At 36.2% G+C, this 26,187-nt stretch overlaps 2 protein-coding genes across 4 annotated transcripts; one reads left to right on the forward strand and one right to left on the reverse strand.

Annotated features, from left to right (window-relative positions):
• Positions 1-2,123: 2,123 nt before the first annotated feature.
• Positions 2,124-11,425, forward strand: ATSUV3 (ATP-dependent RNA helicase). Of its 3 annotated transcripts, XM_086641563.1 has the most exons (17): positions 2,124-2,318; positions 3,326-3,443; positions 3,609-3,730; positions 3,818-4,008; positions 4,967-5,107; positions 5,754-5,876; positions 6,662-6,739; positions 7,095-7,263; positions 7,914-8,026; positions 8,168-8,248; positions 8,624-8,689; positions 8,801-8,865; positions 10,034-10,079; positions 10,180-10,296; positions 10,697-10,788; positions 10,903-11,023; positions 11,160-11,425. In XM_086641563.1, the coding sequence occupies exons 1-16, from the start codon at positions 2,177-2,179 to the stop codon at positions 11,018-11,020; spliced, it is 1,782 nt and encodes a 593-aa protein (XP_086497689.1). In that variant the 5' UTR covers positions 2,124-2,176; the 3' UTR covers positions 11,021-11,023; positions 11,160-11,425. The 3 variants fall into 3 exon arrangements, with proteins under 3 accessions (XP_086497689.1, XP_086497687.1, XP_086497690.1); XM_086641561.1 differs by lacking the exon at positions 11,160-11,425 and having other exon boundaries at positions 10,903-11,130; XM_086641564.1 differs by lacking the exons at positions 2,124-2,318; positions 11,160-11,425 and adding an exon at positions 2,362-2,433 and having other exon boundaries at positions 10,903-11,130.
• A 5,376-nt stretch (positions 11,426-16,801) lies between these two features.
• On the reverse strand, positions 16,802-21,319 carry LOC147536036 (homocysteine S-methyltransferase 2-like). The gene is made up of 7 exons (XM_086641110.1): positions 20,980-21,319; positions 18,806-18,862; positions 18,431-18,636; positions 18,079-18,208; positions 17,753-17,956; positions 17,602-17,673; positions 16,802-17,233 (listed from the first exon to the last, which is right to left on the reverse strand). The coding sequence occupies exons 1-7, from the start codon at positions 21,157-21,159 to the stop codon at positions 17,024-17,026; spliced, it is 1,059 nt and encodes a 352-aa protein (XP_086497236.1). The 5' UTR covers positions 21,160-21,319; the 3' UTR covers positions 16,802-17,023.
• Positions 21,320-26,187: the final 4,868 nt, after the last annotated feature.

Consider the following 26,187-nt stretch of genomic DNA (forward strand, 5'->3'; position numbering starts at 1 on the left):
TTACGTTTCTTCAATGGATGAACAATTTTCACACGTAAAATACTATATTCTCTTTAGTTTATACTAACGAAAAACTAATGAGTATTGTGAATTTTTGCTTGTCGATCTTTTAAGATCAAAATAGGAACTACAAGGAACAATTAAAAACAAAACTGGTGATTAAATATGTTTGGTTCTTCCTTGATTTGTATATATTATATTATATTGTTGGATTCAATTAATGGGTTATATGTTTGAAGAACTAATAGAATGTTGATGTCATGGTGTTTCTGAATCTTTAAGAAGATAGATCTTGAACTTATAGATCATAGTTTATGATTGAATATCACAAGATGATATTTGAAACTCCGTGTTCTTTTTTGGTGAAAATTGTTGCCAGTTTTCTCATAGTTTGAAAGCCTCACAAGATGTATCTATGTAGGTGTCCTTTGATAACGCGTCTGACTGTACTGAAGTTAAAATTCTACTTTTTTTTTTAAGTTCAAATTTTCTGTTTTTGACTTCAAAATTAAGTTACTTAAGTACGACACATACACGTAATGTTACTTGATTTTTTTTTCTACATTCGCTCCATTACAATACAACTTTCACCACCACCAGTACTACACATCAACCACCACCATTGCCACACCACCACCACCCCACACATCCACCAAGGCCACTTGCATCTCCACCTCCACCACCATCACCAATCCTCCACGACCACTACCACCACCACCACACCTCCACCACCATCACCAAGCCTCCACGACCACTACTGCCACCACCACCACAAGCACCACACTTCCATCACCACCACCACCGCCCCCCACCATGACCACCCCAACGCCTTAAACACCACTTATGTACTTCGACCACCACCACTATCATACTTTCATATCTGCCACCACACTCCAACTCCAATATCATACCTCCATTGCCACCATCATACCTCCATTACCACTACCATCGTCATATTTCCATCACCATATCTTCGTCACGACTACCACCATATCAACACCACCGCCGGCATATCTCCACCTCAACCACCACCATTGTATTCCCATCACCACCACAACCGTATCCCAACCTACTCCATCACCATTTCTCCAAAGGTCCAACACCACTACCACTTCAACCACTATAGCTATTATTGTTGGATTATGGTGTCTCCTAGTATTCTACGCGGAATCTCAGACATCTTATGTCTAACACTAGTATTCCCAGGATCTCATGCATAAGCTAAATATGGACTAGATAGATAGTTGAGAACTTTTCCGGTCGAATAAGAAGACCAAGAGCTCCAATTGTAGCTCCTCTACTCGAGACACCGAGTAATCAACTTGATCTCCCTCCTCAAGTTTATCTAGAACTTTAATGGTGGTTAAACGAATAACACCTTCTTCTTTAGACTAGATAGATAGTTGAGAACTTTGCTCTCTTTCTTTCTCTACTTGATGTTGTAGAGTCAGAAAGCTTTTGAGAATTTTCCACACCTAAATTTCTTCTAATGAGGGCCTTATATAGAATTGCTAAAGTTAGAGTCCAACCCTAATTAGGTTTCCTAAAAGACAAAATAGAAGGAGGTTTAGGATTTTCGGAAAATAGATTTTAGTTTCTATTTTCCTTACACAACTATGTGGTCGGTCAGACTAAGTCCTAATAGGGGAGATCTGGCCGGCCCTATTAGTGTGGTCGGCCAAGCATGGCCGACCCCACAAATGTGCCTAATCCCTTTTAAGTGCCCGACCCAAATACCCCTTTGTTCGAGCTTTTGTACTATCTTTGCCTTGACTTTCTTTATGCCTTTTGAACATATTTATGGGTCCAACACATGCTCATATATTTCATCCCTCTAGTCATATCTTCCGATCAAGTCAACACTCTTCGGTGTAACCCGATGTAGGATCCAGACGAAGTTAGCCGCGAATCGCTTCGTGATTCAACAATCGTAGTTGGTTTCTAGCTAAACACTACGATCCCTAAATCATCCGAACTTGATGATCTTCTTCATTATTTGTCCGATCCGACAAAGTGCTCGCATTTCATCTTTGGTCGAAGGACATCTCCTTCAACCACAACCGCCGTCGTTATCACCATTACCATTTTTGCTCACCCCTAGTTTGTGAGTGAAAGAGGCGCCTATATAGAGCGCCTTTAAAACCTTCCCGGACCGTACGCGTTCAATTGGGAACTGATGATTTCCCGAACGAACAGCGGGAACCGACTTTCGCTCCCTTTTCTCTCTCTAAAAAAAAACTTGCTCATTTCATGGTGTCAAGATGCGTCAAATGATTTTCAAACCTATTTCTTCTCCACAAATTCTCCTTCTTTTATAGGTAATCTTGCTTGCTCTCTCTCTCTCTCTCTCTGGTTCATCTTCAAACCCTAACTTTCTTAATCTATTCATGAATGATTTCTTAATCTTTGTTGCTGCTGTTCTATCTATCTAGGGTTGTTTTCTTTTTTCTAATATATGCACTCTACGTTTATTGATTAGGTTATGTACTAGGAATTATTTTAGCCTAAGCAACTTTTCTGTTTGACTTTAGTTCAAATAGATTTTCATTAGTTGAAGGTTTGAAATGGATTTTAGTTCAATAAGCTCTTGACACAGATAAAATTAGGTTAAAATTCACAACCTTTAATCCTTCTCCCAATTGTCAGCATGAACCAATCATGGCAATGTACCACCAAGTCTATCATAAAAATTTGAACTTGAAATTCTTTTGCTGAGAAAATTTTACTTTTATTCTTGTAATCGTATTCCTAGCTATCTATATGTGTTTAGAATGCTAGGTGGAATTCTTATAAGAAAAATTAATGTGGTATCAGACCTAGGCCCACATTAGGGGTGGGAATCGGGCCGGGCTTGGGCGCCTATGGGTACCTCTGGTCCGGGTTCAAGCATTCCGAGTAGCTAATGTCAAAGAACAGTAGACTTGGCGGGCGGGCTCGGGCCTGCTGTTCTGTGTTCTTTGGCCCCACATGTTATATGCCAGACCGAAACACGTGTTTCACGCCACTGAACAGAAAGACATGTGTTGGCTCAAACTACCCTACAGGTGGGGGCGTGTGAGAATAGTCCCCCATGAGAAAAACATACTGAGTAACTAAGAATATACTATCTAGGTCTTCTACACTAAAAAACAAATTAGTTTGAGTTGGATGACCACACACTTAACACTACATAATATAACAAATGAAAGTATGCATTTTGCAGTGGACAAAAATGCTTTCATCTTGACTAAATAAAGTAAATGATGTTTGATATTTGTAAATGTTTATTTTGTTTCATTTTACTTGATAATTTGTAGTGATAGAACTCCATTCTCTTGTTTTGCAGCAAAAATGAAGCGTATGCGGGTACAAGTGGACCTTCGGTCCATAACCAACGTATGTCGTAGCTTAAGACATTTCAGTAGCTCACGGAATATGCCAAACTTTGACTTCACTGACTTGACGTAAGAAAATCAGAACTTTCAGAACGACTTTGTATATGTGAATATCGTGGTCATTCAGTTGATATTTTCTAAAATATCAAATCGATAATCTTTTTCTAACAGATCAATTTATAGAAGATCAGATTTTGCATCTAACTCAATCTATAATTGCATATTTCCTTACAGCTGCCCTCATTCGTGGTACCCAACTGCTCGAAAGAAGAAGCGCAATGTTGTGCTGCATGTTGGTCCTACAAATAGTGGAAAAACATATCGTGCTCTAAAACAATTGGAGTGTAGCTCTTCAGGTTTTACCCGCCTCTTAGCTCTTGTTTAGTGGAAATTCGGAGTTTATGTAGATGGGATTGTTTGTCAACTTCTTTTCTCCTCTGCAGGCATATATTGTGGGCCTTTAAGACTGCTTGCTTGGGAAGTTGCGAAGAAGTTAAACAAGGCAAATGTTCCTTGTGACTTGATTACAGGACAAGAAAAGGAGGAAATTGAAGGTGCAAAACACAAGTCTGTAACTGTTGAAATGGCTGATGTGACCTCTGATTACCAATGCGCTGTTATTGATGAAATTCAGGCATGTCACCTGTATTTAATTTATTAATTTCATAAGCTAATTTGGCTACACATACATACATACATTTTTTCCAATAATATTTTGTAGAGGTTATTTTGAACCGGCTAAACGTCATAACTTATAACTATGATCTGGATTTACATCTTAAGTACCCAAGGTTACTTAATGCTTGTAAAGTTTAGCTTCGGTACAAACTTTGTAGTCATTTGATGGTCTTAAGTTCTTGTTTGCATGATAACTGAAAACTGAGGTTGAAAACAAGGATTAGGGGCGTGCAAACTTAATGTGCAATAAATATCATAATAGATTTCTTATACTTGAAGCCTAAACTTATCTCTCCGCTAAGTATGCGATACAAGTAGATTGAAACACTATATTCAGTGACAATTGATTCAAACCGATAGTGGAGCATATCTCGTTTGTCGTATGCAGCTTGAGAGTTTTTACGTAGTCATAAAGTGTAGTGCATCTCATCATTTTTTTCACATTAGGAATAATGGACAACTATCTAGTGGCAATAGAGAGCTTAGGAGGAGGTTTTTACGATCAAATTAACAAATAATGTAAATTAATCATTTATTTCTGAGTTATGACTGCGAGAGGTTATCACGAGTTTTTTTTTTTGAAACATAGTAAACATTGAATAATTCAAAACTTTAATTAACTCTTGAAATATCATGCTGTAGGGTTGATTGGGACACTTGTCTTGTTTCCTAATATGTTGATTGTTTATGCATGAGATTGGCAAAAATCTTTCACGGGTGGTGGAGTTCTTGTACCTAGTTAATCGTTTTTTAATCAAGTCTTCTTTGAGGTTGATAGTTTTGCATTTGAACAATCATTTCACTTCTTAATCTTTCTCTCTTTGAAGACACTGAGGCAAATATATTGGTTATGTACTTTCATCCTTTTATGTAATCTTCGCTTCTTATCAGCATCTATTATTTGATATTTTCAGATGATAGGATGTAGAACAAGAGGTTACTCATTCACACGCGCATTATTGGGAATTCCTGCAGATGAACTTCACCTTTGTGGAGACCCTGCTGCTGTTCCTCTGATCAAGCGAATGCTTGAAGTGACTGATGATTCAATTGAGGTACTAAATGCTGAAACATGTTTGATAGGGGCATCTAGTCCATTTATAAATTTTAAGGACCCTAAGCTCTTCATTGAATTTATAAATGGAAATTCTTTGATTTATATTTTATAATATGAATGATGATGAATCTGAATTTGTCTCTATTCCTCTTAGCTCAAGTTTAAGAGTTCATTAATGTCTAAACTTATTTCACTAAATGTATGAGCTTTTGGGGAGTAATAAATGTCACCATCCACTAAATTTATGAATTCACTTATTTATGAGTTTTTGAGACGTAAAAGAAAAGGTCAACATCCTCTCTAATTTATTATTCTAAAGTTTAAACAAATCACTTATATTTTTATACATATGAAAGTTTATATACATTTAGTTACATATAATTCAATGAAATCCGACTGGTCGCTATCCCTAGTCGGCCAACTAGTCCCTGATTCTGATTTTTCAGCATAGATATTAACCTGTTAAGATGTTCATGGGGACTAATGTTACTGGGTGTAAAGAGCTTTTACCTCTTCCTCTCTTAGTTCCTTTTTGGTGCATGCGTACATGTTCAGTAATAATCATGCTCATGAATTTGACCCTTGAATTTGCTACATTTTGTGATAACTGATATAACTCTTTCTTGTTTACTCATGTTGTTTAGATCCACTATTATGATAGGCTCTCACCTCTTGTTCCATCAAAAGTTCCTCTTGGGTCCTACTCTAACATAAAAACAGGCGATTGTATTGTAACTTTTTCTCGCCGCCAAATATACAGATTAAAGGTTTGCAGCAACTTCTGTTATTTTGCTTTCTTATTCTTTCCGTTGAGTGGACTTCTTGAGTTCTTGTTTTACTTTTGGAATAGTTCTTCGTTAAATATATGGCTAATGGTGAACTTAACGAAACCAGGCTTAGGAGCTCGTGGACACAAACTTACTAGATCGTTGTCATTATCAGTTGAATTTTGGGTCACAACAGGGAGTGGTATTACAAGGCTGTTTATTACCATATTAATATTGGTTAACCTCATCTAAGTAGTTGGACTCCCAAGTAACTCAAACTCGGTTAGCAGGCCAAGCCTGAGTTGAGCTTCGAAACTTGGCTTAAGTTCGTCTGTTTATTATTTTTGCCCCCAAATTTGAGGTTTATAGAGAGAAAAAGGTGAGAGGAAGAATAGGAATAAGAAGCTTACGTTTTTCTAAATACCGAAGTTTGTACACGTTCCCGGAGTCCCTCCCCGAATGACCCTACTGGGATCAGACTCCCCCAGCTGAGCTGATACCGAGTCCTTAGACCAATTACTTAGAATTCCCTATTAAATAAGCAAAGCATATCACAAGACAAGTAAAGAGTTTTGCTCTATAGATGCAATGTTCGCTCGCATACTAAGTATCTCAACCCCACACGAACTATTAATGTTTTGAATAGTGATAATCTTATTTAGTGAATCTATTCTTTATCTTTCCCACATTATGTTGTTTAGCTGACGCTACCTCACTTTTATTTTGTGATCTGAGTTGCCGAGCATTGTCTAAATATTTGTTTCCATCTGCTGTTAAATGACTAGAAAGAAATTGAAACTGGGGGAAAGCATCTTTGTTCTGTGGTCTACGGTTCACTACCACCGGAGACTCGAACAAGACAGGTACCTACTAGTCTTTCTTGCGTCTTAGACTCAGCTTTGAGTATATTGACATTAAAATCCTCTTAGTGCTAAGGTGACTGATATTATTATCTCCAATGCCTTCTACTTTTCTTGGTAGTTTTCGATAGATTTCATTATATTATTTTCAGGTGGATCAACTTTTGTTTTTCGTACGTCTTATATGTTCAGTCTGTTTTTGATAGATTATATTGTTCTTCTGTTTCATCTTTCTTAGCAACATTTTGGTTTCCGCCACTTCAGTCGACATCTTTTTCTTTTTATTTTATATATATTGTTATGGTCACTAATTTCCGTAAAGTAAATTGTCTGAGTAAGTTGCTTTTTAGGATTGCAGGCAACTAGGTTCAACGATGAGAGCAGCGAGTTTGATGTTCTTGTGGCCAGTGATGCAATTGGCATGGGTCTCAATCTGAACATTTCTAGAATCATTTTCTCAACATTGCAAAAGTTTGATGGTGCTGAAATGCGAGACCTTACAGTATCAGAGATAAAACAAATTGCGGGTAACCTATTCAGGACACAATATCTGAGTGTTAGAAAATATATTCCTGTATACTCGAGTTGTTTTCTTGCAATTAAACCGTTAAACGGTGGGTGGTGAATCTAGGATGTCTATAAAAAGGACTCAGGCTTGACTTTGATATTTTATTTGGTCGAGTCTGTTGCAACAACTTAAAGCATGGTGCAGATACTTGGCTAGTTCCTCGTGGTCCCTTGGCCCGATAAAGTTACAATGCTTAATAATACAGAATGTTTGAAGGTTGGATTTGGATTGAAGTTTCGAGTCGTAAGCTTTGATAATCTGGTAGTAAATTAAAATATAAGAAGAAAATATTTAAAGTACAACATTAAGCTTTGAGATGAGAAAGAGTCAACTTTGACAACATTAAGCTTTCTATTATTACTATAATCTATTTTGTTCTTTTGGGTCAAGAGAAAAAAATTGGCAATTAGCTCTTTCCGTTAGAGATTTTACTTTAAATTGGGACACACTTTTGAAACACTATAAAGACTATAAGTATTTAGCATTGTGGTCTCATTTTGTAATTATCCATTTTCTTTACCAATATAAAACTCTCGTCTTTGTTAAAAAAAAAAAGAATATATAAAATTATCTTAGTGTCGCATCAGATATCTTATCTTCCGTTTGTAGGGAGGGCTGGCAGGTACGGGTCTAAATTTCCACTTGGTGAAGTAACATGTATAGATGCAGAAGATCTACCTTTACTTCATTCATCATTGGAGTCCCCATCTCCTGTTCTAGAGGTGATATTTATATGCAACATAGGACGGTTACAAGTCAATTATGATTTGGATTTTTGTAGCGTTTAATTTTGAATTAAATCATTCAAACTGATATGCGATCTACACTCTTTGCCTAAAGCTTCACGTATTTGATTTATGCAGCGGGCTGGATTATTTCCAACATTTGATCTCTTGTACTTGTATTCACGTTTATATCCAACTGCAGGTCTCCACCCAATATTGGTACAATACCTCTCGTTCTCTCCGTCCTCTCTAAACTTATTGTATAAATGAACTTATCGTATAAATGAAAGAAATATTTGAACTGTTTTCCAAAAGAAAAAAATGGTCTTGATAACAGTTTAGAGATCAAATTGGTAATCTCTTAATTTTTTTCGTTACGGGATCATGCTGAATATTGGATCTTGGCCCATCGGTCTATGTCTAATATATAAAGCGATGGGTCTCGGAAACTTACCTCATGCTTACAGTTCCTCCGTAGTATGAGTGCCCTTCTAGGGGTTCTTAAGACCAACAAAAGAAAAGAACATTTTTTTCTTATAATTCGAATATTCTCCTTTGGATTGAAATTGTTACTCTGTGCTTTTCTTCGAGCAGGAACGTTTTTTGGAGAAGGCAAAATTATCACCAGACTATTTCATCTCAAACTGTGAAGACATTCTGGTGTGTTCATTTAATCTCTATATCTACATATTTGATATCTTGTCCTTTTGTGGAGTAATGAAAATTCAGGAGTTTGTTTCTTACGATCAATTTCACATATCCTTACAACAGAAAGTAGCAGCTGTTATCGACGAGTTGCCACTTGGCATGCATCATAAGTACCTTTTCTGTATCAGGTAAGCTTTCTCCTTTCTTGCATTTAAAACCTTCAATTATACTCCTGAGTTTGCTTGTTCTGTAGATAAGCATAGAAATCATATGGTTGAACAAGTTTTTTTGGAATAATTGAACTAGCTTTGCATAAACTTCTCCTGGAAAGGGGATTGGATATATTAATAGAACATGGAGATAGACAGAAATGATCGAGATAGGGATTTAAGAACCCTAGGCTACTCAGGAGTAGACTCTGAACACCCTAGAGAACGAACAAAAACATCAAAAAGCACAGGTACACCATGATTAGAATGTTACTACGAGAGCCTCCCAATTATAAGTGAAGTTTCATAAGTTAAAAGTTTCTGCCTGAGCCTTCCCTTCTCCAATTATATAATGTTTTTCGAATCCTCCAATCTGCGCGAATGCTTGTTCTTGAGTGTCGTTTGGTTCCTCAGTTTTCAAACGCACCACACGGTAGCATGTCGGACTATGCTAACACTCCTTCCCTGGTTTGGCATGTTGACTCTCCACCTATGGATGAGCAACTCCTCTGGAAATCCAGGCAAGAACCATAGTTTTGACAGATCTAAGAAAGAAACCCCGAAGCTAAAGGGCTGAACATAAGTAATGTCCAGAAACAAAAGTAATGTCAGAACGATCTCTTACAATGATTTCGTTCAAAATAGGGAGGCTTGGATATCGTAACATGTAACCTATCCACCAACCCTATGTTTGTACTGTATTTTTTTCATTTTAAAAATGAATCCAAAGTTTCAAAAAAAAAGTCAGCGAACATTTGACAGAAAATGCGGTTAACTGACTCCAACCCAGACTTGCAAAGGATGCATCTATTCATGATCATCCAAGAGACTTCAGTCACTCTGCCCTTCCTGTGTTGAGAATGTACCACTTTTGGAGTAGTCTGGTATCAATATTTATTAGCCGTTTTAGTACTTTTTTATTAACCCAAAGCCTGTAATGACAACTTGCATTTATGTAATTAAATAGATAACTTAAACTAATTATTGCAATTTAGATACTCTTTCTGTGCAGTTGCTTTTTAAGTTTTACCAGTGTTCCTTTTTAACGAAATTGACTGATTTAGTAAAACAATTAACGAATTTTTAACAAACTGATCTAGTTTCCTCAAATAGTTGGATCCTAACCCTTCAGTTGTACAATTTGCAGCCCAGTTGACATGAATGACGACATTTCATCTCAGGGGCTTACACAGGTAATAACTACTTTTCGAGGTTATTGAATAATACATAGGATACTTGTTATCAATTCCAGAAGTAACTTGATAGATCTTTGTTGTGCCCCTCCCCTGCCAGTTCGCAGAAAATTATGCGAAAAAGGGCATAGTTCGTCTAAAAGAAATATTTACACCTGGGACACTTGAAGTGCCAAAAACACAAACTGCACTCAAGGAGCTTGAATCTATTCACAAGGTAAAATTATCCGATCTAATTCTTGATCTGTTACTGTATATATTTTGGGAACTCCCAAAACACACTACATATTTTGCCGGGTTTACTTCATGAGATCTTAAGAATCAAAGACATGTCGTAGGAGCTCCAACAAAACCTTAATGCTCATTGTATATATTAGATTGTGATCATGGTATTATTGAATTTCGAAATATTTCGATGGTCTATCAAAATAACGAAATCTTTTGTGAATGAAAATATGAAATATCATTTGCCCCACAGTCCCATCGTATCGATATTTTTTAGTTATTCCCACACTTGTGTCCATTTCGAACCAGCCAAATATTGTTTGAAACAAAATTTTAGAACTTTGAACTTGAGATATCACATTGTTGTTGTTTCTTGGTCTTAAAATAAACAGGTGTTGGATCTTTATGTGTGGTTGAGTTTCCGACTAGAAGATTCCTTCCCTGATCGTGAATTGGCAGCATCGCAAAAATCAATCTGCAACCTGTAAGTATTGAGTTACAAAATTCCCACCCTTTAAAGTTGCAGAGTAAGGTAGAGTTTTGTTCTCTTTTTATGTTGTTTAAGATCTGAGCTTATATTTATTTGAAATGGGTACAGGTTGATTGAGGAGTTCTTGGAGAGACTTGGATGGGAGAGACCTAATAAAAGAAGGTTAATTAATCGGTCCAGTGTTCGAAGATCTTTGCTCTCACCAGAAGTTAGGCCATATCTCTGAGAGGTTTTTCAGTTTTTCTTCTCTCTTATTTACAATTCTTGTAACATTATATGAAAGATAGACATTGACCTTCGTTTATCACTTTAACTAATTTATTTATTCTTTCTAAAGTTCGTAATTGGCTCCACAAACTCATCAGTTAGATCAAAGATATTCTTGTAACATTATATGAAATATAACATTATACTCTAGAATGCCACCTTATGAATGAGGATGATTGGCAAACATCTTGAAGCTATATTAACTCATGCTCATTACTATTTTTCTTTTGAAACTTTGAATGAATCATGCCATTAGTATTTGCCTTCAGTCGTCTAACCCTTCAATTGAAGTGTTTAAATTCTTCTCTTCTTCTAATGTGGCTACCCTCTTTATTTTGGTATGACTATATACTTGTGGGATTAATTCTAATCCTTATTTTAATTTTCCTTAATGGTGATTACTATTATTAATCTACTTGGGGAGTTGGGGTATTGTTCTTGTTGATTTCTACTCCTAATTGGGACATTTGTTGTAGACATTATGTGCTCAAGTTTTTCAGTTAAAGCTGGGATATTGGAGATATAACTAAACAAAATTATTTGACTTGCCCTCAAGTTTTAAGATACACCACATCTCTTGAAGTACATGTGTCTTGAACTTTTCACATCCACCAAGTGCTCATTGTTTCAAATCTAACGGAACTCTGTTATATAGTTCTAACTGAAAATGAGAAAAATGTGGTTGATCAATTATATAGGTGTCTTATTTTGATTTTCGTGTTATCTTGGTTTGTTGTGGGTTTGGTGCTTACTTTCGTTGTTCAAGAATAATGGCGACAAATTGAATATAAATAAAATACTTAAGAGTTTAACAAAGAAACCACCCTTAATGGGGTCATCTGCAAAATTATTCCAACGTCTCTTATTAATTGGTTACTTACGTTTTCTCGTTTTATGATATATGATAAAACCGAGGCAGATATTTATTTTGTCCTTAAATTTAGAAGTGTGCGAAAATAGACTAAACCAATCAAATTAAATCGATCCAAACCAATTCAATTTAGGCGGGTTTCAAACCAAACCAAACAACGAGTGGTTTGATACGGTCGTAGATTTCTACAACAAGTTGGTTTGGATGTAACTTTTAGGAGCCATTAAAACCAAACTGAACTAGCCAAATTCAGTTAATATATATAATTATGTAAATACATATATAACTTTTTCTGAAATATATCCATCATATCTCTATAATTTCTTATAAATACATACCTTTCATCAAGTTCTTGCGAGAAATAAGAATAACTACTACCCATACAAACCAACAACACTACTACAACATAATGTTTCTAGTTAGTATTAGATTAAAACGATCATGTATCATTAATGTTACCAACTACGATATAATGTTTCAGTCGGTGACTTGCACATGTCTTAAATGATTAAAAGGTTTTTCGACGTATTACGTTAGATTGATTGTTTCTTCAGGGTTTCAGAGAGTGTCGTCTTGATTTTACACGTCAATGTATAAAGAAAGTAACTCGATTCGTCGATTTTCATTATGAACAGACTATTTCTATAGATTGTTTTGTATCCAGTAGTATCCAAACCGCTCATTGACGGTTTAGTTCGTAAACAAACCAAACAATTAGCGATTTGGTAACCGTTCGAGAAATCACTAATCAAACTATGAGTGGTTTGGTAACGAATGACACCAAAATGTCGAATATCGAACCAACGAACACCCCTACTTAAAATTTCTCTTAATTCACGCACATTACTTCTTGTTAAATCAAGCCAATTTTGACTCTGTCCAACTAATCAAACTCGAAAATGAATCACGTCATTGCGTTCGTCTCGTCGAGCTATTAAGTTTAGAGTAAAAAAATTGCTCAAATCCATTTCCAGATGAATGAGATATTAAGTTTGAAGTATGATCGGTTAAGTTAGGTACTAAAATAGTTAACTTGTGAGTCCTTTTGCAAAGAAAAAACACCAAGAAATAGCCGAACGTGCAAGTTATGTCGGTTTATGCATATCTAATTGCAACTTTGTAAAACCAAATGCGGGTGAAATAGCTGGACGTGCAATACCTAAACTCGTAGTTGCAATCATAATGAGATTTATACTATCCATAAAGAAGATCTTTACACACTACTCAAAGAGGGGACAAATTCTACGGTTATAAACACAGAAGTATTATTGCCAAAGCGGCAAAGGCTAACAGATATATTAAACTGCTCGTCAAAAAAAAAAACAGATATATTAAACTTAACATGAAAGCATGATTGCCGAGGCTTAATAGGTCGCCTGGAATTGATGAAAATTTGATAAAATCAACTAATCACGGAAAGTAACATAGGATGTATGTCTAGAGTATGTCTGGATTTTTTGTTCTCTATCATTTCTCTTTCCCTTTAGAAGATTACACCACTTTTATTCCTTCTTGAAAGGACAAAACACTAATAACTACCAGTAATAAATAGGCCTCCATTTGAGTTGAGGCAGGATGGTAGGGAGCAATTAAAAACCTGTCCCATTTATTTCATCGTCCCGGTCAAATTGGACAAATATTTGGATTTTGGCCCGGTCAAGTTGGACAAAGTTTTTGATATTGGGTGTCCATGGGCTTTAACTGACATACGCGACCAGGACACATTTCGGGAAAAACCAAGGGCTTCTATACCTCATTCTTTTATTCCTTTCTGGGTAGAAGCCAACCACAAACAAGTTTTTTTTTTTTTTAAATTGGTAAGCGTGTGCCTCGAACCCTTGACCTTTAAGTTGGAAGACTTACCTCTTACCACTTGAGGCAAGGGTTGTTGGCCCAACCACAAACAAGTTGCATCTCTCACACAACACAAGCCAAAAGCCTACTTGCTTTATTTAAGTACATAATACATTTCCTGATAGAGGTTCAAATTTGTCAAAGAAATCTGAAGACAAGTGTTACATTTTCCAACAACATCGTAAATAATGTGAAATAATTACACATATTCCTTCCCACTTTTACCAATTGATGTTGCCGCTTTTACATTAGTCGTTCATTTGACAAATTTGATGGTCGATCGAGCAGTAAGAAGAGGTTCACATTGATGAACAACAGCAGATGATGATCCCTTGGAGAGGGTCTCCCAAATTGCTTCTATTGTATTTGGAGTTGTTCTATAACAACCTCCTATCATTGCAGCTCCCGACTCCTGCCATTTATTCACATGCGATATAAAATCTACGTCTAAAACCCCACTTTTTTTTTCGATGAGGATCTAAAACCCCACTTGATTTCTGCAAACCCCAAAAGTGAGTAAACAAGGTCTTTGAAATTTAATATTAAATTGATGATAGGCCTTGGGAATTGATGGTGGCATTGGTGAGTGTGAGAATATGTCCAAATGGGTCTTTGAAATTTAATACTATAAAATTGATGATGGGCCTTGGGAATTGATGATGGCCTTAGAGGCACCCTCAACCTGAGTCTAAGCCTATTAATGAAGGAGCTCACATTAGGACCGTGGGGGCTTGCCCCTGCACAAAACTGCAGTTGGATAGTTGTAACAATAAGTATTGGGAGCCCGCAAATGAGACTCCCAATGAACCGTTCTCACCCTATTGAGAATAAGATAAAAATTAATTTACTTTCTCTCTCTAGAATTCATTTTTGTCTTTCTCTAAAGAGGGTGAGGACGGTCCATGTGGGTGTCCGAATTGGCGGTCTCCCCAGGCGTGTTATAGTTGTAATCACATACTTCTATAACAAAATCTTGTAACAGTCATCCATTTGCTTGTAACAGTTGGCCCAGTTCATTTTTATATAGGATGGTCTAGGCATGTCCCGGTTCTTTTCTAGACTGATGACTATATATTTTTGTAAAAATATTAATGGCACGAGTTCATTTTATAATTTAAGGTAAAAAAAAATACACCTAATCTCACATTTAGTCCATCATAATATCAATATAGTTTTTTAAGCCAAAATAAAAATTATAATAGAAATCTAATCCAAATGTTTTCATTTCAATAGAAAACACAAATCTCTAAGATATGTATTTGAGTTAATTCTTATTTGGCCCCCTACTTTGTGACCAGCTTCAAATATGGCCCCCTAATTTCTGTAAATTCAAATATGACCCCCTATTTTCACACAAATGCCATAACTGCCCCTCCTATTAATGTATTTTCAAAATGACTAAAATCCTTTTTCTTGGGAGATTAGGTCGGAACAATTTTCGTACATATGAGGGTAATTGTGTCAGGAGTGCAAAATGACTAAAATCCTTTTTCTTGGGAGATAAGACCTTAATTGTAGTTACTTTCTTTTAGTAGATTTTACCATGTCATAGTTGTATGCCTTCAGTTACAATATTGATGTTACCGTAAGTCATACCATTAAAAGAAAATTCATGTGGTTAGTATTTCATAACTAATTGTATTCATTTTTCATGATACTATGCATGCATTGTTCATCTTTTTTTCTGTTGTCACGAGTATTTGCCTTCTATTGTTTAACCCTTCACTCCAAGTGTTCAAATTCTTGTCTTCTTTTAATGTAATGCCCCTCTTATGTTAGTATGACATAATACTTACGGTGAAATTTGTTATAGAAATTATGTGTTTATTGGATTTACGTGATAAAATCTTTAGTTAAAAGTTGGGATATTGGAGACGTAACTAAACAATTGATTGGACCTAAACTTACCCTTCGGACAGTTAACTACTTTCCGTTGATTAGAAAGGTACTGATGTCCCAAAATCTTTGCTCCCACTTGAAGTTCAGGCATACCTTTTAGGTTATTTTCAATGTTTTTCTCTCTTATTTATGTGAAGATTGACAATTTAGTCATTTATAGTCTCATACTACCCCCAATAGATAATTCATTTTTGTACAAGTTGTGCGTCTATGTCATGACACGTTCCTACAAAATCATTTTGTATTTGGAGGCTTCTTTATGCTTTGTCCTCCTATTATTTTATACAAATCATACATCTTTTCTATTTGTAATCTTCACTTAGTTCACAAATTTTTCTCTGGTTTTTGAGAAACAAAAAAAAATCAACTAAGGAATGGCGCAAGTACTACCACGGTACAAGAAGCCCACGCACCCCTGGGCTTAATATCACGTGTAACACATTTTAGCAGTTATAGATATTTTTTTAAACACATTTTAGCAGTTATAGATATTTTTTCTACTTCAAACAATTAAGTGGGCATGTACAAAATTATTCTTGGTGGAAAGCAGTTTTAGTACGCATCTATCGTTTAAGTTTTGGATGCTCTCCCAAAGGACACGGGTTCGTCACATTGCAATGCTTGAAATTGTTCTGCAGACTAATGTCAACATGCTTGTACTTTAATGAAAATGAGAAACTCTATGGTAATAATTGAAAATGAGAAACTCTATAGTAGTAATTGAAAATCATCAATCTTGAGGAGAGAGAGAGAGAGGGATAAACCACTTTTAGTCCTTCTCGAATGGATCACCATCAATAAGCTTCTTGTAGCATTTCAAAACTTCAGAGGGTGCGCGTCACATTGCAATGCTTGAAATTGTTCTGCAGACGCACCCGTGAAGTTGGACTAACTTTCAAAAATCGAGAGGGTCGGACCGGTCAAGTTGGACAAACTTTCGGATTTTGGGCCAGTCACCCATTGTGGTATCCACGGGATCTGACTGACATCCGTGTATGTCCATGGGCTCTAACTGACACAGGTGTCCATGACAAAAATCGGAAAAAAAAAAAAACAAGAGCAGCTATGCCTCATTCTTTTTTCCTTCCTAGTAGAAGCCAACCTGAAACATTTGCATCACAAAGCACAAGCCAAGAACCTACTTGTTTTATTTAAGCACACAACACATTTCCTAGTAAAGGTTCAAATTTCTCGTAGAAATCTGAAGAACATAGTTACTTTTCCAACAACACTCTAAATACTATGAAATAAGTTACACAAAGACCTGCATATTACAAAGAACAACACATTTTTCTTTCCGACTTCACCGATTGATGTTACCGCTTTTCCATTAGTAGTTCATTTGACAAGTTTGATAGTCGATCTAGCAGGAAGAAGAGGTTCAGATTGATGAATAATAGCAGATGATGATCCTCCGGAGAGGGTCTCCGAAATCGCTTTTATTGTATTAGGAGTTGTTCTGCAACAACCTCCTATAATCGCAGCTCCCGATTCATGCCATTTGTTCACATACGATATGAAATCTACGTCTGAAACGCCACTTGATTTCTGCAAACCATAAAAATGCAGTTAGGTTGTTGCAATCGCATAACTTCAATAACAAACTTTGGTAGCGTTTGTCCATTTGGCCGTGGTGGTTTGCAGTGGCACAATCCATTAATATATGGGCCATTCTAGGCCTGTTCCGGGTCTTCTCCAGACAGACAGGGGCCATTGCAAAGAAAGAAAAAGTTAAAAACCAAGGTTACTTGAGTCAAACCCGTGTCGTATTTGACTAGAATAAGAAATGAAAACAGACATTTGCAAGTTTTCCAATGTTGTGGATTAGGGTTTGCAGACCTCGAGTCAGATTTAAGTTCTAAATATTTTATATGTTATTGAATAGAAATGTGAACATAGAGGTCGAGCGAACTCACAATCCATTCCTTATTCTTAGCATCATACGTCTCTCCACTGTTCGGGTATATAAGTATGGGCTTCTTAGTTGCCTGCAACATGGATCATCAATCGTAAATACATAACTTGTTTAGAGAGATAGAATGAAGTATCTCAAAGAGCGATCAATACCTTCTGAATCAGTTGAATGAGTCCATGAATATGTCTAGGAGCAGTACAATTGACTCCAACAGCGAGAACTTTCTCACATGAATCAGCAACAAATGCACACTCGGTTATAGGGTCTCCGCTTACCACATTAACACCATCTTTAGATGTAAAAGACAACCATGCCGGAATCTTTATATCTTCTTCCTCAAGAAGCTCTGAATAAGCCTAAAGTTGATAAACGAAAAGCCCGTGTCTCAAGTCCATTTACATTTGCCGATAACCAAAGTAAAACTACACGATAACGATATAAAAACAGAAGATGGTTATAGTTGTAGTGGAGAAGGTACCTGAGCTTCTAGCTTATTCGGAATTGTTTCAAAAGCAATCAAATCAGCACCTGCTTCTGCTAGAATTTTGACCCTTTTCCTATGGAATTCTTTCAGAGTTGCTATTGTTACCTTTTCGCCATATTTCCCTCTGTAAAACAACATAAACAGAACAAAAAACCAACTCCCGCTTACGTTCCAATTAAGTATTAAATTTACGCTCAGGCCCATAACAACTGTTTTAGGCCCGAATGTTATTAGGGGTCCATAATTTTGGGTCATAAATACAACTTTGATTTAAATACTTTTTTAAAATTTAGCTTAGCGGTAAAGAGTGTGGTTTGTGTGTAAAATAGTCACGAAACACACTTACGTGTACTCAGAACCGTCAGCTAAATAAGCCCCGTAGCTTCCTACAGAGGCCGCTACCAAGATTGGACATTTTCTCGAATTTCTTCTACTCCCAAATTTCTCATTATAAATATCACGCGCTTCACGTGCAATTTCAACACTCTTTTTTAACAAAGCTTCGCCTTCATCTCTAGTTAAGCCTTTTGCCTCAAAACCTTGAATTGTCGCCTATCCCGCAAAAAAGCAAAATGTAAATCAAATTCTTGAGAAACTTTGTTCATATGTGAGAGTAGTCCCACATATTAAAAAATTTATCAAGTACATAACTTCAAGACACTCTTATCGCCAATTGGATACTACGATAAAATTACAAAAATAGATTATGATCTCCAAGTACCTGATAAGATGCAGTAATAATAATATCTGCACCAGCTTCTAGGTAATCTAGGTGCACCTGCTCCATTAAGATACCACCGATTAATATATAACAATAACACATAAAACAAATGTTTTTCTACTATGGGCAGATGCCAAAGGATAAATTATTTCAGTGAAATAAGTACGACTTATGTTCTTTCATAAAAAAAAAAAAAGTACGCCTTATGTTGTCAACAAAAAAAAATACGACTTATGTGCCCTAAGGCAACATGATAAAAGGACCCTTCTGGAATAAAGAGAATTTATAAAGAGAATTGTTACGGTTAACTTGTACATATATATATTTTTTTCAAATTATTAACGTGCCTCGAAACCATGACATCTAAGCAGGGCCGGACCCACGTTGAGGCTCGTGGGGGGGACGTGCCCCCACGGTAATCATCGACTCTGGTCTGAAATTTTCTAGGACTTTTTTTCTCTAAAATAAAAGTAATTGCTGAACTTAATAAATCAATATTTGGGTCAACGGTCAAGGCTTTGGTCTTCGCTGGACGCTGGGTATTAAGTCTTATTTTTATGTGTATTTTCTAACCGTATTCTTTTAAAGTCACTTTATCTCTCTTCCGCCTCTTAACTTCTTTACAAAATTTGGATTATGAGGTTTTTTTTTGCAATATAAAAATCATCTTATTTTGTTTAACATATAATTTGTACTTATTAATTGAAAGTGTTGCTTAACATATTAAGGTCATCGGTTTGAATGACACATGATATCTTTTTAGCAATTCACATTTATAGCTAACTTTGGTAGAAGCTATGTGATTCGTCATTGATGACGGTATTTTTCTTTTGGGTGTTTAATGTAATTGTGCACCCCACAAAGTAAATTTTCTGGGTCCGCCACTGCCTCTAAGGTGGAATACTTAACCTCTTAACACTCCAACCAAGGGTTGTTGGCTCTACTCTTAACTTGTAATTCGAAATTTGCAATTGAGTTGTATCTCAGGTTAGACTACAAATTTTTTCTGCCAAAATAGATCCAAATAGTTGTCAAATTTACACTAACTAGCATTTTCCATATCTTCTAACATTAGAATTTGTAAAGGAATACGTCTCAGACAACCCTATACATGCAACCCCTTTCTGGCAACCAGTTTTGAAGGGACCGTAGAACAGTGGGATGGCGTTTCAAGGATGGTCTGGCACTTCCTAACCTTAACCCTTCACGGAGGAGTGCCTATTTAATCATCACGCGAGTTGAAGGGAGGAAGCGACGGGAGGCCCAAAGGGTACTAGAGTTTGCAAAGTAGATATTGTCGGACAATCCATTGCTTGCCGGCAAAGAGACGGAGGCCCGAAGGGCTTTAAACCTGTATAAACCAGGATATTTCTTATGGAATGCTTCTCGTGTATTTATTAGTGGTGTCAAACAGGTCGGGCTGGCCTAGTCCGTCTTAAGACAGCCCACCGGCCGAGCCAAACTAGCCTATCTGAAGACCGCCCATACCGGTCCTTTGGAGGGCAGCCAACGGGTCGACCCAGTCGTCTATACAGGGCAGCCGACCCGTCTGAGGACGGCCCACGAGCCTGACTGGCCAGGCTTGTTTGAGGGTAATCCACAATTCGGCCGGTCTTAGTGCAATCCACAAGCCGGCCCCGCCCTTCCGAGGGCAATCCACAAGCCGGCCCGCCCGTCCGAGGGTAATCCACAAGCCAGTGATTAGGACAGACCCATCTGAATACAGACCACGGCCGGGCCAAGCCGTCAATACATGCCGGTCAGGTCAGCCTGGTGTGTCTGACAACAACTCAAGAACCGGTCTAGCCCATTTGTACATAAAGGCCAGCCCAGGTCCATTTGAGGATAGCCCATGGCAAGGCCTGGCAAAACATGCAGGAGATCATGAATGACCATAGTACTAACTAAGTAGTATTATGAATCAAACTTGGATTAGTTGAAAATGGAATTTAGCAAGATATATATATATATATATATATATATATATATATATTCACTTTCACCAAGATTGATTTTAATCAGCTAATATAACACAAAATTTACTGTTATAATGTAGTCCGATTATCACTAAAGTAACTAGAGAAACAAAAAAAACGATTGTATAACGATAAAACTGAGGATTTAACAACAATTAAAATGCATAAATAAAATGATGAATAAAAAAGTTTAAATACCCTTGTAACTAGGTGAGGTGACTCAATGAGACATTTAGCACTCCACAGAGGATCATTCAGATTAGCGCCGTATCTCTCTAATTCCGTCGCAAAACCGCCGTCAATGACGGCGTAACCATTTGATTCCCGGAGAAAATCAGCCATTGCCGACGATGGTTTTACTGCACTTCCGAATCCCATAATAAACAAATATAGTACGTAGTAGTAAAATTGGACGATTTGAGGAACCGATTTGTTGGGATTTTATTATAGTAGGAGGGTATACTGTATGAAAGAGAATTGAAGAGGGCGCGCGTCGAGTTCGTATGAAAAGAAGTATGAGAATTTGCCACGCTGCTATATATCCATTTTATACTACTACTTTTTATAAGATAGAGAAAGTAAGGTTAATGCAATTACTAAAATAACCTATATACTTTACTGAATTTGTGTTTTTTTTATTTATAAATTAAATAAATTTCTATTGGATAAAGAAGAGGTAAAGTTTTGTGATACATTCATTCATTGTCTAGATTATTAATGACAAGTGAATCGGGATGGGAAATTGGCAAAGATACAATCTCTAGGAGTTATTAGGCTTCTTCAAAGCGTCCAGGTTAACTCTCTAAAGCCATCATTTCACCCATATATGGTTAGTGGGTTTGCATGTCACGTATACATTGTCTATGTCTATGTCTATGTAAACAAATTTTTTTTTTTGTTTGAAATCTGATAACTTCATGGATTAGGCAAAGTCAAGATGGAATACAATAAGAAGTTAAAAGAAAGAACAAAGCACAAAGAGGTAACCATATGCCCACTGCTTATGGAGGAGGCATTTTAGTTTCTATGTGACTTTAGTGGTTCCACCACTATCATGAGTACATGACCCATTACCACCATACGGTTCCCTTGGTTGAGTAACTAACTTTGAGTGGGTCAAAGTTTGTAACCGTTTTTCCACCACGGACTAGCTAGAGTGATCGGAAAACTTCCATCGACCGTCGGTCGATCCATCCCATTGTCAGTCCATCATCTTCCTCCATGAAACAAAGAATAAAAAACATGAACAAATAACCATTGTTAGGTCAGCATGTTCCTCCATGTAATCCGAAGCTTGAGTCTCATCCCGATCTCTAATATCTATTTTCCAAGACTACAAAACTTTGATCTCTAATCGTAATCATGTTTAATCTGTGATTTCTCTGTAAATAAAGAGAGTTGTGGAATGTTGAATAAACACCAAGTAGTTTTCTATGATCAAACACTCGAACCGGAAGCAATACGAAAACAACAAAAAGATCCTATATATCAACAAAATAGGCCCTAAAAGACCAATCAAAACAACTAAACTAATTATTATAAAAACAAAGGAATCCGGCGAAGGGAGAAATGTAGAAAAAATTAAAGTGATCATTTTTAGGGATAAGTTGCTTTGAAAAATTCAATTATAAATAATACAATTTTTTGCCATTGGATAAGCAACACCTCAATGGATTTAGTTCAACAAAAAAAAACACCTCAATGGATTTAACTAAAAAAAATAAAATTGATTCACTCGTGTGACGCTTAATGTACAAGATATTATATTTTTTTTTTAAGTATCACGAGAACACAATAAAAATTAGGATAAAGATTATGTAACTAAAAATCAACTGACAATGATTAGAGAAATTATAGAAGCATTGTTCATAAGTCTTTTTTTCTTCTTTTGTTCTATGATTGTGAGGTTATTCACAAACATACCTCTCACGTGTACATGAACATAATATGGACTATTGTTCTAAGAAATACATGTGATCAATGGGTCTATCTTATTAATTTTAGTAACGTCGTGTTAATTCTGTAGAGGCATCTTATTCAAATTAATAATAAAACACAAAGATATATAGATCTTAGACATTATATAATCGAATATGAAAGGTACATTTACTTGGCACCGAAGTTGTAATTATTCCCAAGAGGATGAGATATCCAGCTATGAGACCCATATCAAGAATATGTATGTAGTATTAAATGGTCAGATGAATATCAAGAAACCCATATTATATAGTTAAGATAAGCATAAAAGTTTTCATGCCTTGTGTAAGGGTAGAATGTGTCTACAGGCACAGAGTATCACGGACTCATGGACGCGTCATCTGATAAGGACTAACCACAATTACATGTTGCTTTTAAAACACCTCGCGTCGATGTATATTTATATACTCCGTATTAGATAACGTCCAACTGTGAGGACTTAGTTGTCATTTTCTTCTTATTATATTATATTATTATTTTATGGTAACCATTTTAGAGTGATGCAAAGGGAATAACTAAAAGAAAAAGAAGTGAGTGAAAGGTGTTTTTAAACAAAAAGAAAAAGAGTGAAAGGTGTTCTATTTTTTTATTTTTTATTTACTAATTACCTCGATAGTCTAATTCAAATAGACTTGATATGAGGTTGATTAAATTCGTCACTCAGACGAACTATACATCACGCATTAGACAAAAATATTTAATGCAATCAAAAGTTTATCAATCTGAACACCAAGAAAACAAGTTGGTATGATTTAGACGGAGAAGAGAGAACTAAAGAACCTCAACCACTTTTGTCTTGTTTTCGAAAAAAAGAGAGAGTACCACTCAGCAAAAAAAAAGGTTTCATGACTTCCTTTTCAATAACGTTAACTTTTTCTTCTATTCCTACTTCCAAACACATCCCTCTTTGTACCAACCTCTAAGGACATTCTATATGGGGCTAACCACTATAGGCACTCCAAATTGAGATCGCCAAACCATGTTGTCCAGTTAGGTCAAAGAGAAATGTTATATACACTCACCATTTTTACCTGCCACACTCGCATCTCCTTTGTCTTCAACAAAAATTACCTTAGATGTGAGTGTATATAACAAAAATGGTGAGTGCATTTAAAATTCCCTAGGTCAAATATCTATAGGTTACAATGACCTACAACTTTTGGATGCGTATAACCAAGGTGGTGTGCCTATAAAACTGTCAGTAACCAAATTTGATCAACATGGCTTCATCTTGGCATTGCTTTTGGGCTCAAGATTGCACATGATTTTGGGCTATAGATGGACTTGGTCTTGCTTGTGTCTTGGGCTTGGATTTGGGCGTGCTTGGGCGTGCTTGGCCTTGGCTTAGACATAAGTTAGGATGGGCTTGGGCTTGATCTTGCATGTGACTTGGCCTTAAATTTGGGTGTGCGATGTGCTTGGGTAAATTGGTTTGCTGGTCCCTTACTTACCATAAGCCCAGGTTGAAGATCTGCAACTCTCTTTGCTAGTGCAGAGATTTCTTCTCTATTTCGGCAAGAGGCGTTGGTCAACCACCGTTCAAAGGAGTCGCAAGTTATTAATGTGGGCACTGGCTTATTCGAGACGAATATTACTTTTATTCATCGTCTATATGTAATACTTGTTAACTAAGCGTAAACAAATCAAGATAGTAACCACAAGTTAAAATCACTTAAACCAATTAAATAAAAAGTGAAACTATGACATACTAAGTTTAGTTTTATCTACCACTCTTTGATGTAGTGGTAGACATCCCTCTTAAGCGCATGAGGTCTTGGATCGAGTCTTGGTGAAAGCAGTTTATCACCGAGATTTATCCCATGTAATAAGGCACTAAATACAGTAAATGTTGTCAGACTTTAGGCTCTTTTTTGTCGGGCTTTAGGCTTCTTTAGTTATTGGTTAACTTAGACAATTTTCGTGCTTATCACATCTGAATGATGTATCAATGCCTTGTAACGACTAACGTAGATCGCATTCGACTTCTCAAAAAAAAAATTTAATTACTTTTATATCATTCACAAGTAAAAGGTCTCGCCACTTACTAAGTTTGAGCCTACACCTATGGTGCCAAGTTCCAGAGGAGTGATGTAGAACTATCAGTAGGGGTTGGCTAAGTGGGGACAATATTGTTGTGGGAGTCCACGTTGTCGCTGCATACTTTAATGGTAGAGCAAATCGTGTGTCTTCACCATAGCAAGGCCCTTTTCGAGAGACTCGTAGAACTTTCGCCAAGAACAAAACTCCGCATGGGTGTGAAGGGCGAAAAACGAAAATAATATAATTAACTGCAAAGGCTTGAGAGTTGAGACGCCACGTTAAAAATGTCACTTCCCTTTTGTGAGTGAGAGACTGGGGCAAACTATCACTTGGAGAAAGTAGTAGTATGAAATCATTATTGGTTTCTATGGTCAAATGGACATTGAATTTTAGGTTTCTCATTGTGGAGGTGTAGGTCTCTTCACTTTTTTTTTTTGATGAAATGGTCTCCTCACTTTATTACTGCTTGTCCATGAAGAAACCCAAAAACACAAAACCATTAGGACACGGATGTGAGAGTGTGGGACTAAATTGCGAATGTGGGTCATGACCAATTCCTTGGCTTGTTCACTTTTTTTTTTTTTTGTTAAGAGGTCCTTGGCTTGTTCACTTGAAACAAATTTTGGATTAGATGTGACATTTGATGAAGAGGGGTCATTGAGTCCTATTGCCATTACTTTGTCACGCTTGGAGACAAATGATTCTAAAAAGCTTTACTAGTAGGTACAAAAAATAAAATAAAGAGAAGACTATACTAGTAGGTGGGTGGTGGGGTGAATATTTTGTTCTCTCTTTTCTATTCATTGTAGTTTTTTCGTTTTAGGGAAACATCATAATTAAAAGAATTGATGAGTTTTTGTGGAAGTGACCGACAGTTTTTCATTTGAAGACTTTTCGAATCCTTTAAAACGTGTACTAGAACTAAAAACTCAATCGATACATTTTTTTAATTGAAGATTGTTTTAAGTTTAAATTGCAAAATTAATTATCATTATACAACTAGAAATTAAGGAACTATTTAATTTATTTATTAAAGTATATAAAGTTCAAATTTTGTAATGGCTACTATTACTTTTTTTTTTGTTGAATTAATGGCTACTATTACTTCACCAACAAATGTTCCTTGTGTTTTTTTTTTGAAAGACAAATGTTCTTTGCCTTAGTTCTATCGGATTGTTTCAAATTTATCACGAAAAGTAATCATAAATATTAGGTGAGAATTCCCATAAATATATTTTTAAATGTAAGAAAAAAAATAATCACAAGAATAAGATTACTGAAAAGAAGGATTCAACCATATAATTTCATAGTTTCCCTTTATTCAACATTTTATGCCCTATGATTAATTGGCCCAAGACTCTTCACATCCATACAATATATGAATTCACG

Source organism: Eschscholzia californica, unplaced genomic scaffold, assembly GCF_041429995.1.
Source record: "Eschscholzia californica isolate CP2 unplaced genomic scaffold, dmEscCali1.0.p SCAF_5, whole genome shotgun sequence".
Lineage (NCBI taxonomy): Eukaryota > Viridiplantae > Streptophyta > Magnoliopsida > Ranunculales > Papaveraceae > Eschscholzia > Eschscholzia californica.

Excerpts from the sequence above, each read along its gene's own strand:
- ATSUV3 (XM_086641563.1), top strand. The coding sequence starts at position 2,177 with ATGATTTCCCGAACGAACAGCGGGAACCGACTTTCGCTCCCTTTTCTC. Across the intron at positions 6,740-7,094 it reads CGGAGACTCGAACAAGACAG|GCAACTAGGTTCAACGATGA; the intron begins GTACCTACTAGT and ends TTAGGATTGCAG. Across the intron at positions 8,866-10,033 it reads AAGTACCTTTTCTGTATCAG|CCCAGTTGACATGAATGACG; the intron begins GTAAGCTTTCTC and ends TACAATTTGCAG.
- LOC147536036 (XM_086641110.1), bottom strand. The coding sequence starts at position 21,159 with ATGGGATTCGGAAGTGCAGTAAAACCATCGTCGGCAATGGCTGATTTT. Across the intron at positions 17,957-18,078 it reads CGAATAAGCTAGAAGCTCAG|GCTTATTCAGAGCTTCTTGA; the intron begins GTACCTTCTCCA and ends TATCAACTTTAG. Across the intron at positions 17,234-17,601 it reads CTAAGAATAAGGAATGGATT|AAATCAAGTGGCGTTTCAGA; the intron begins GTGAGTTCGCTC and ends TATGGTTTGCAG.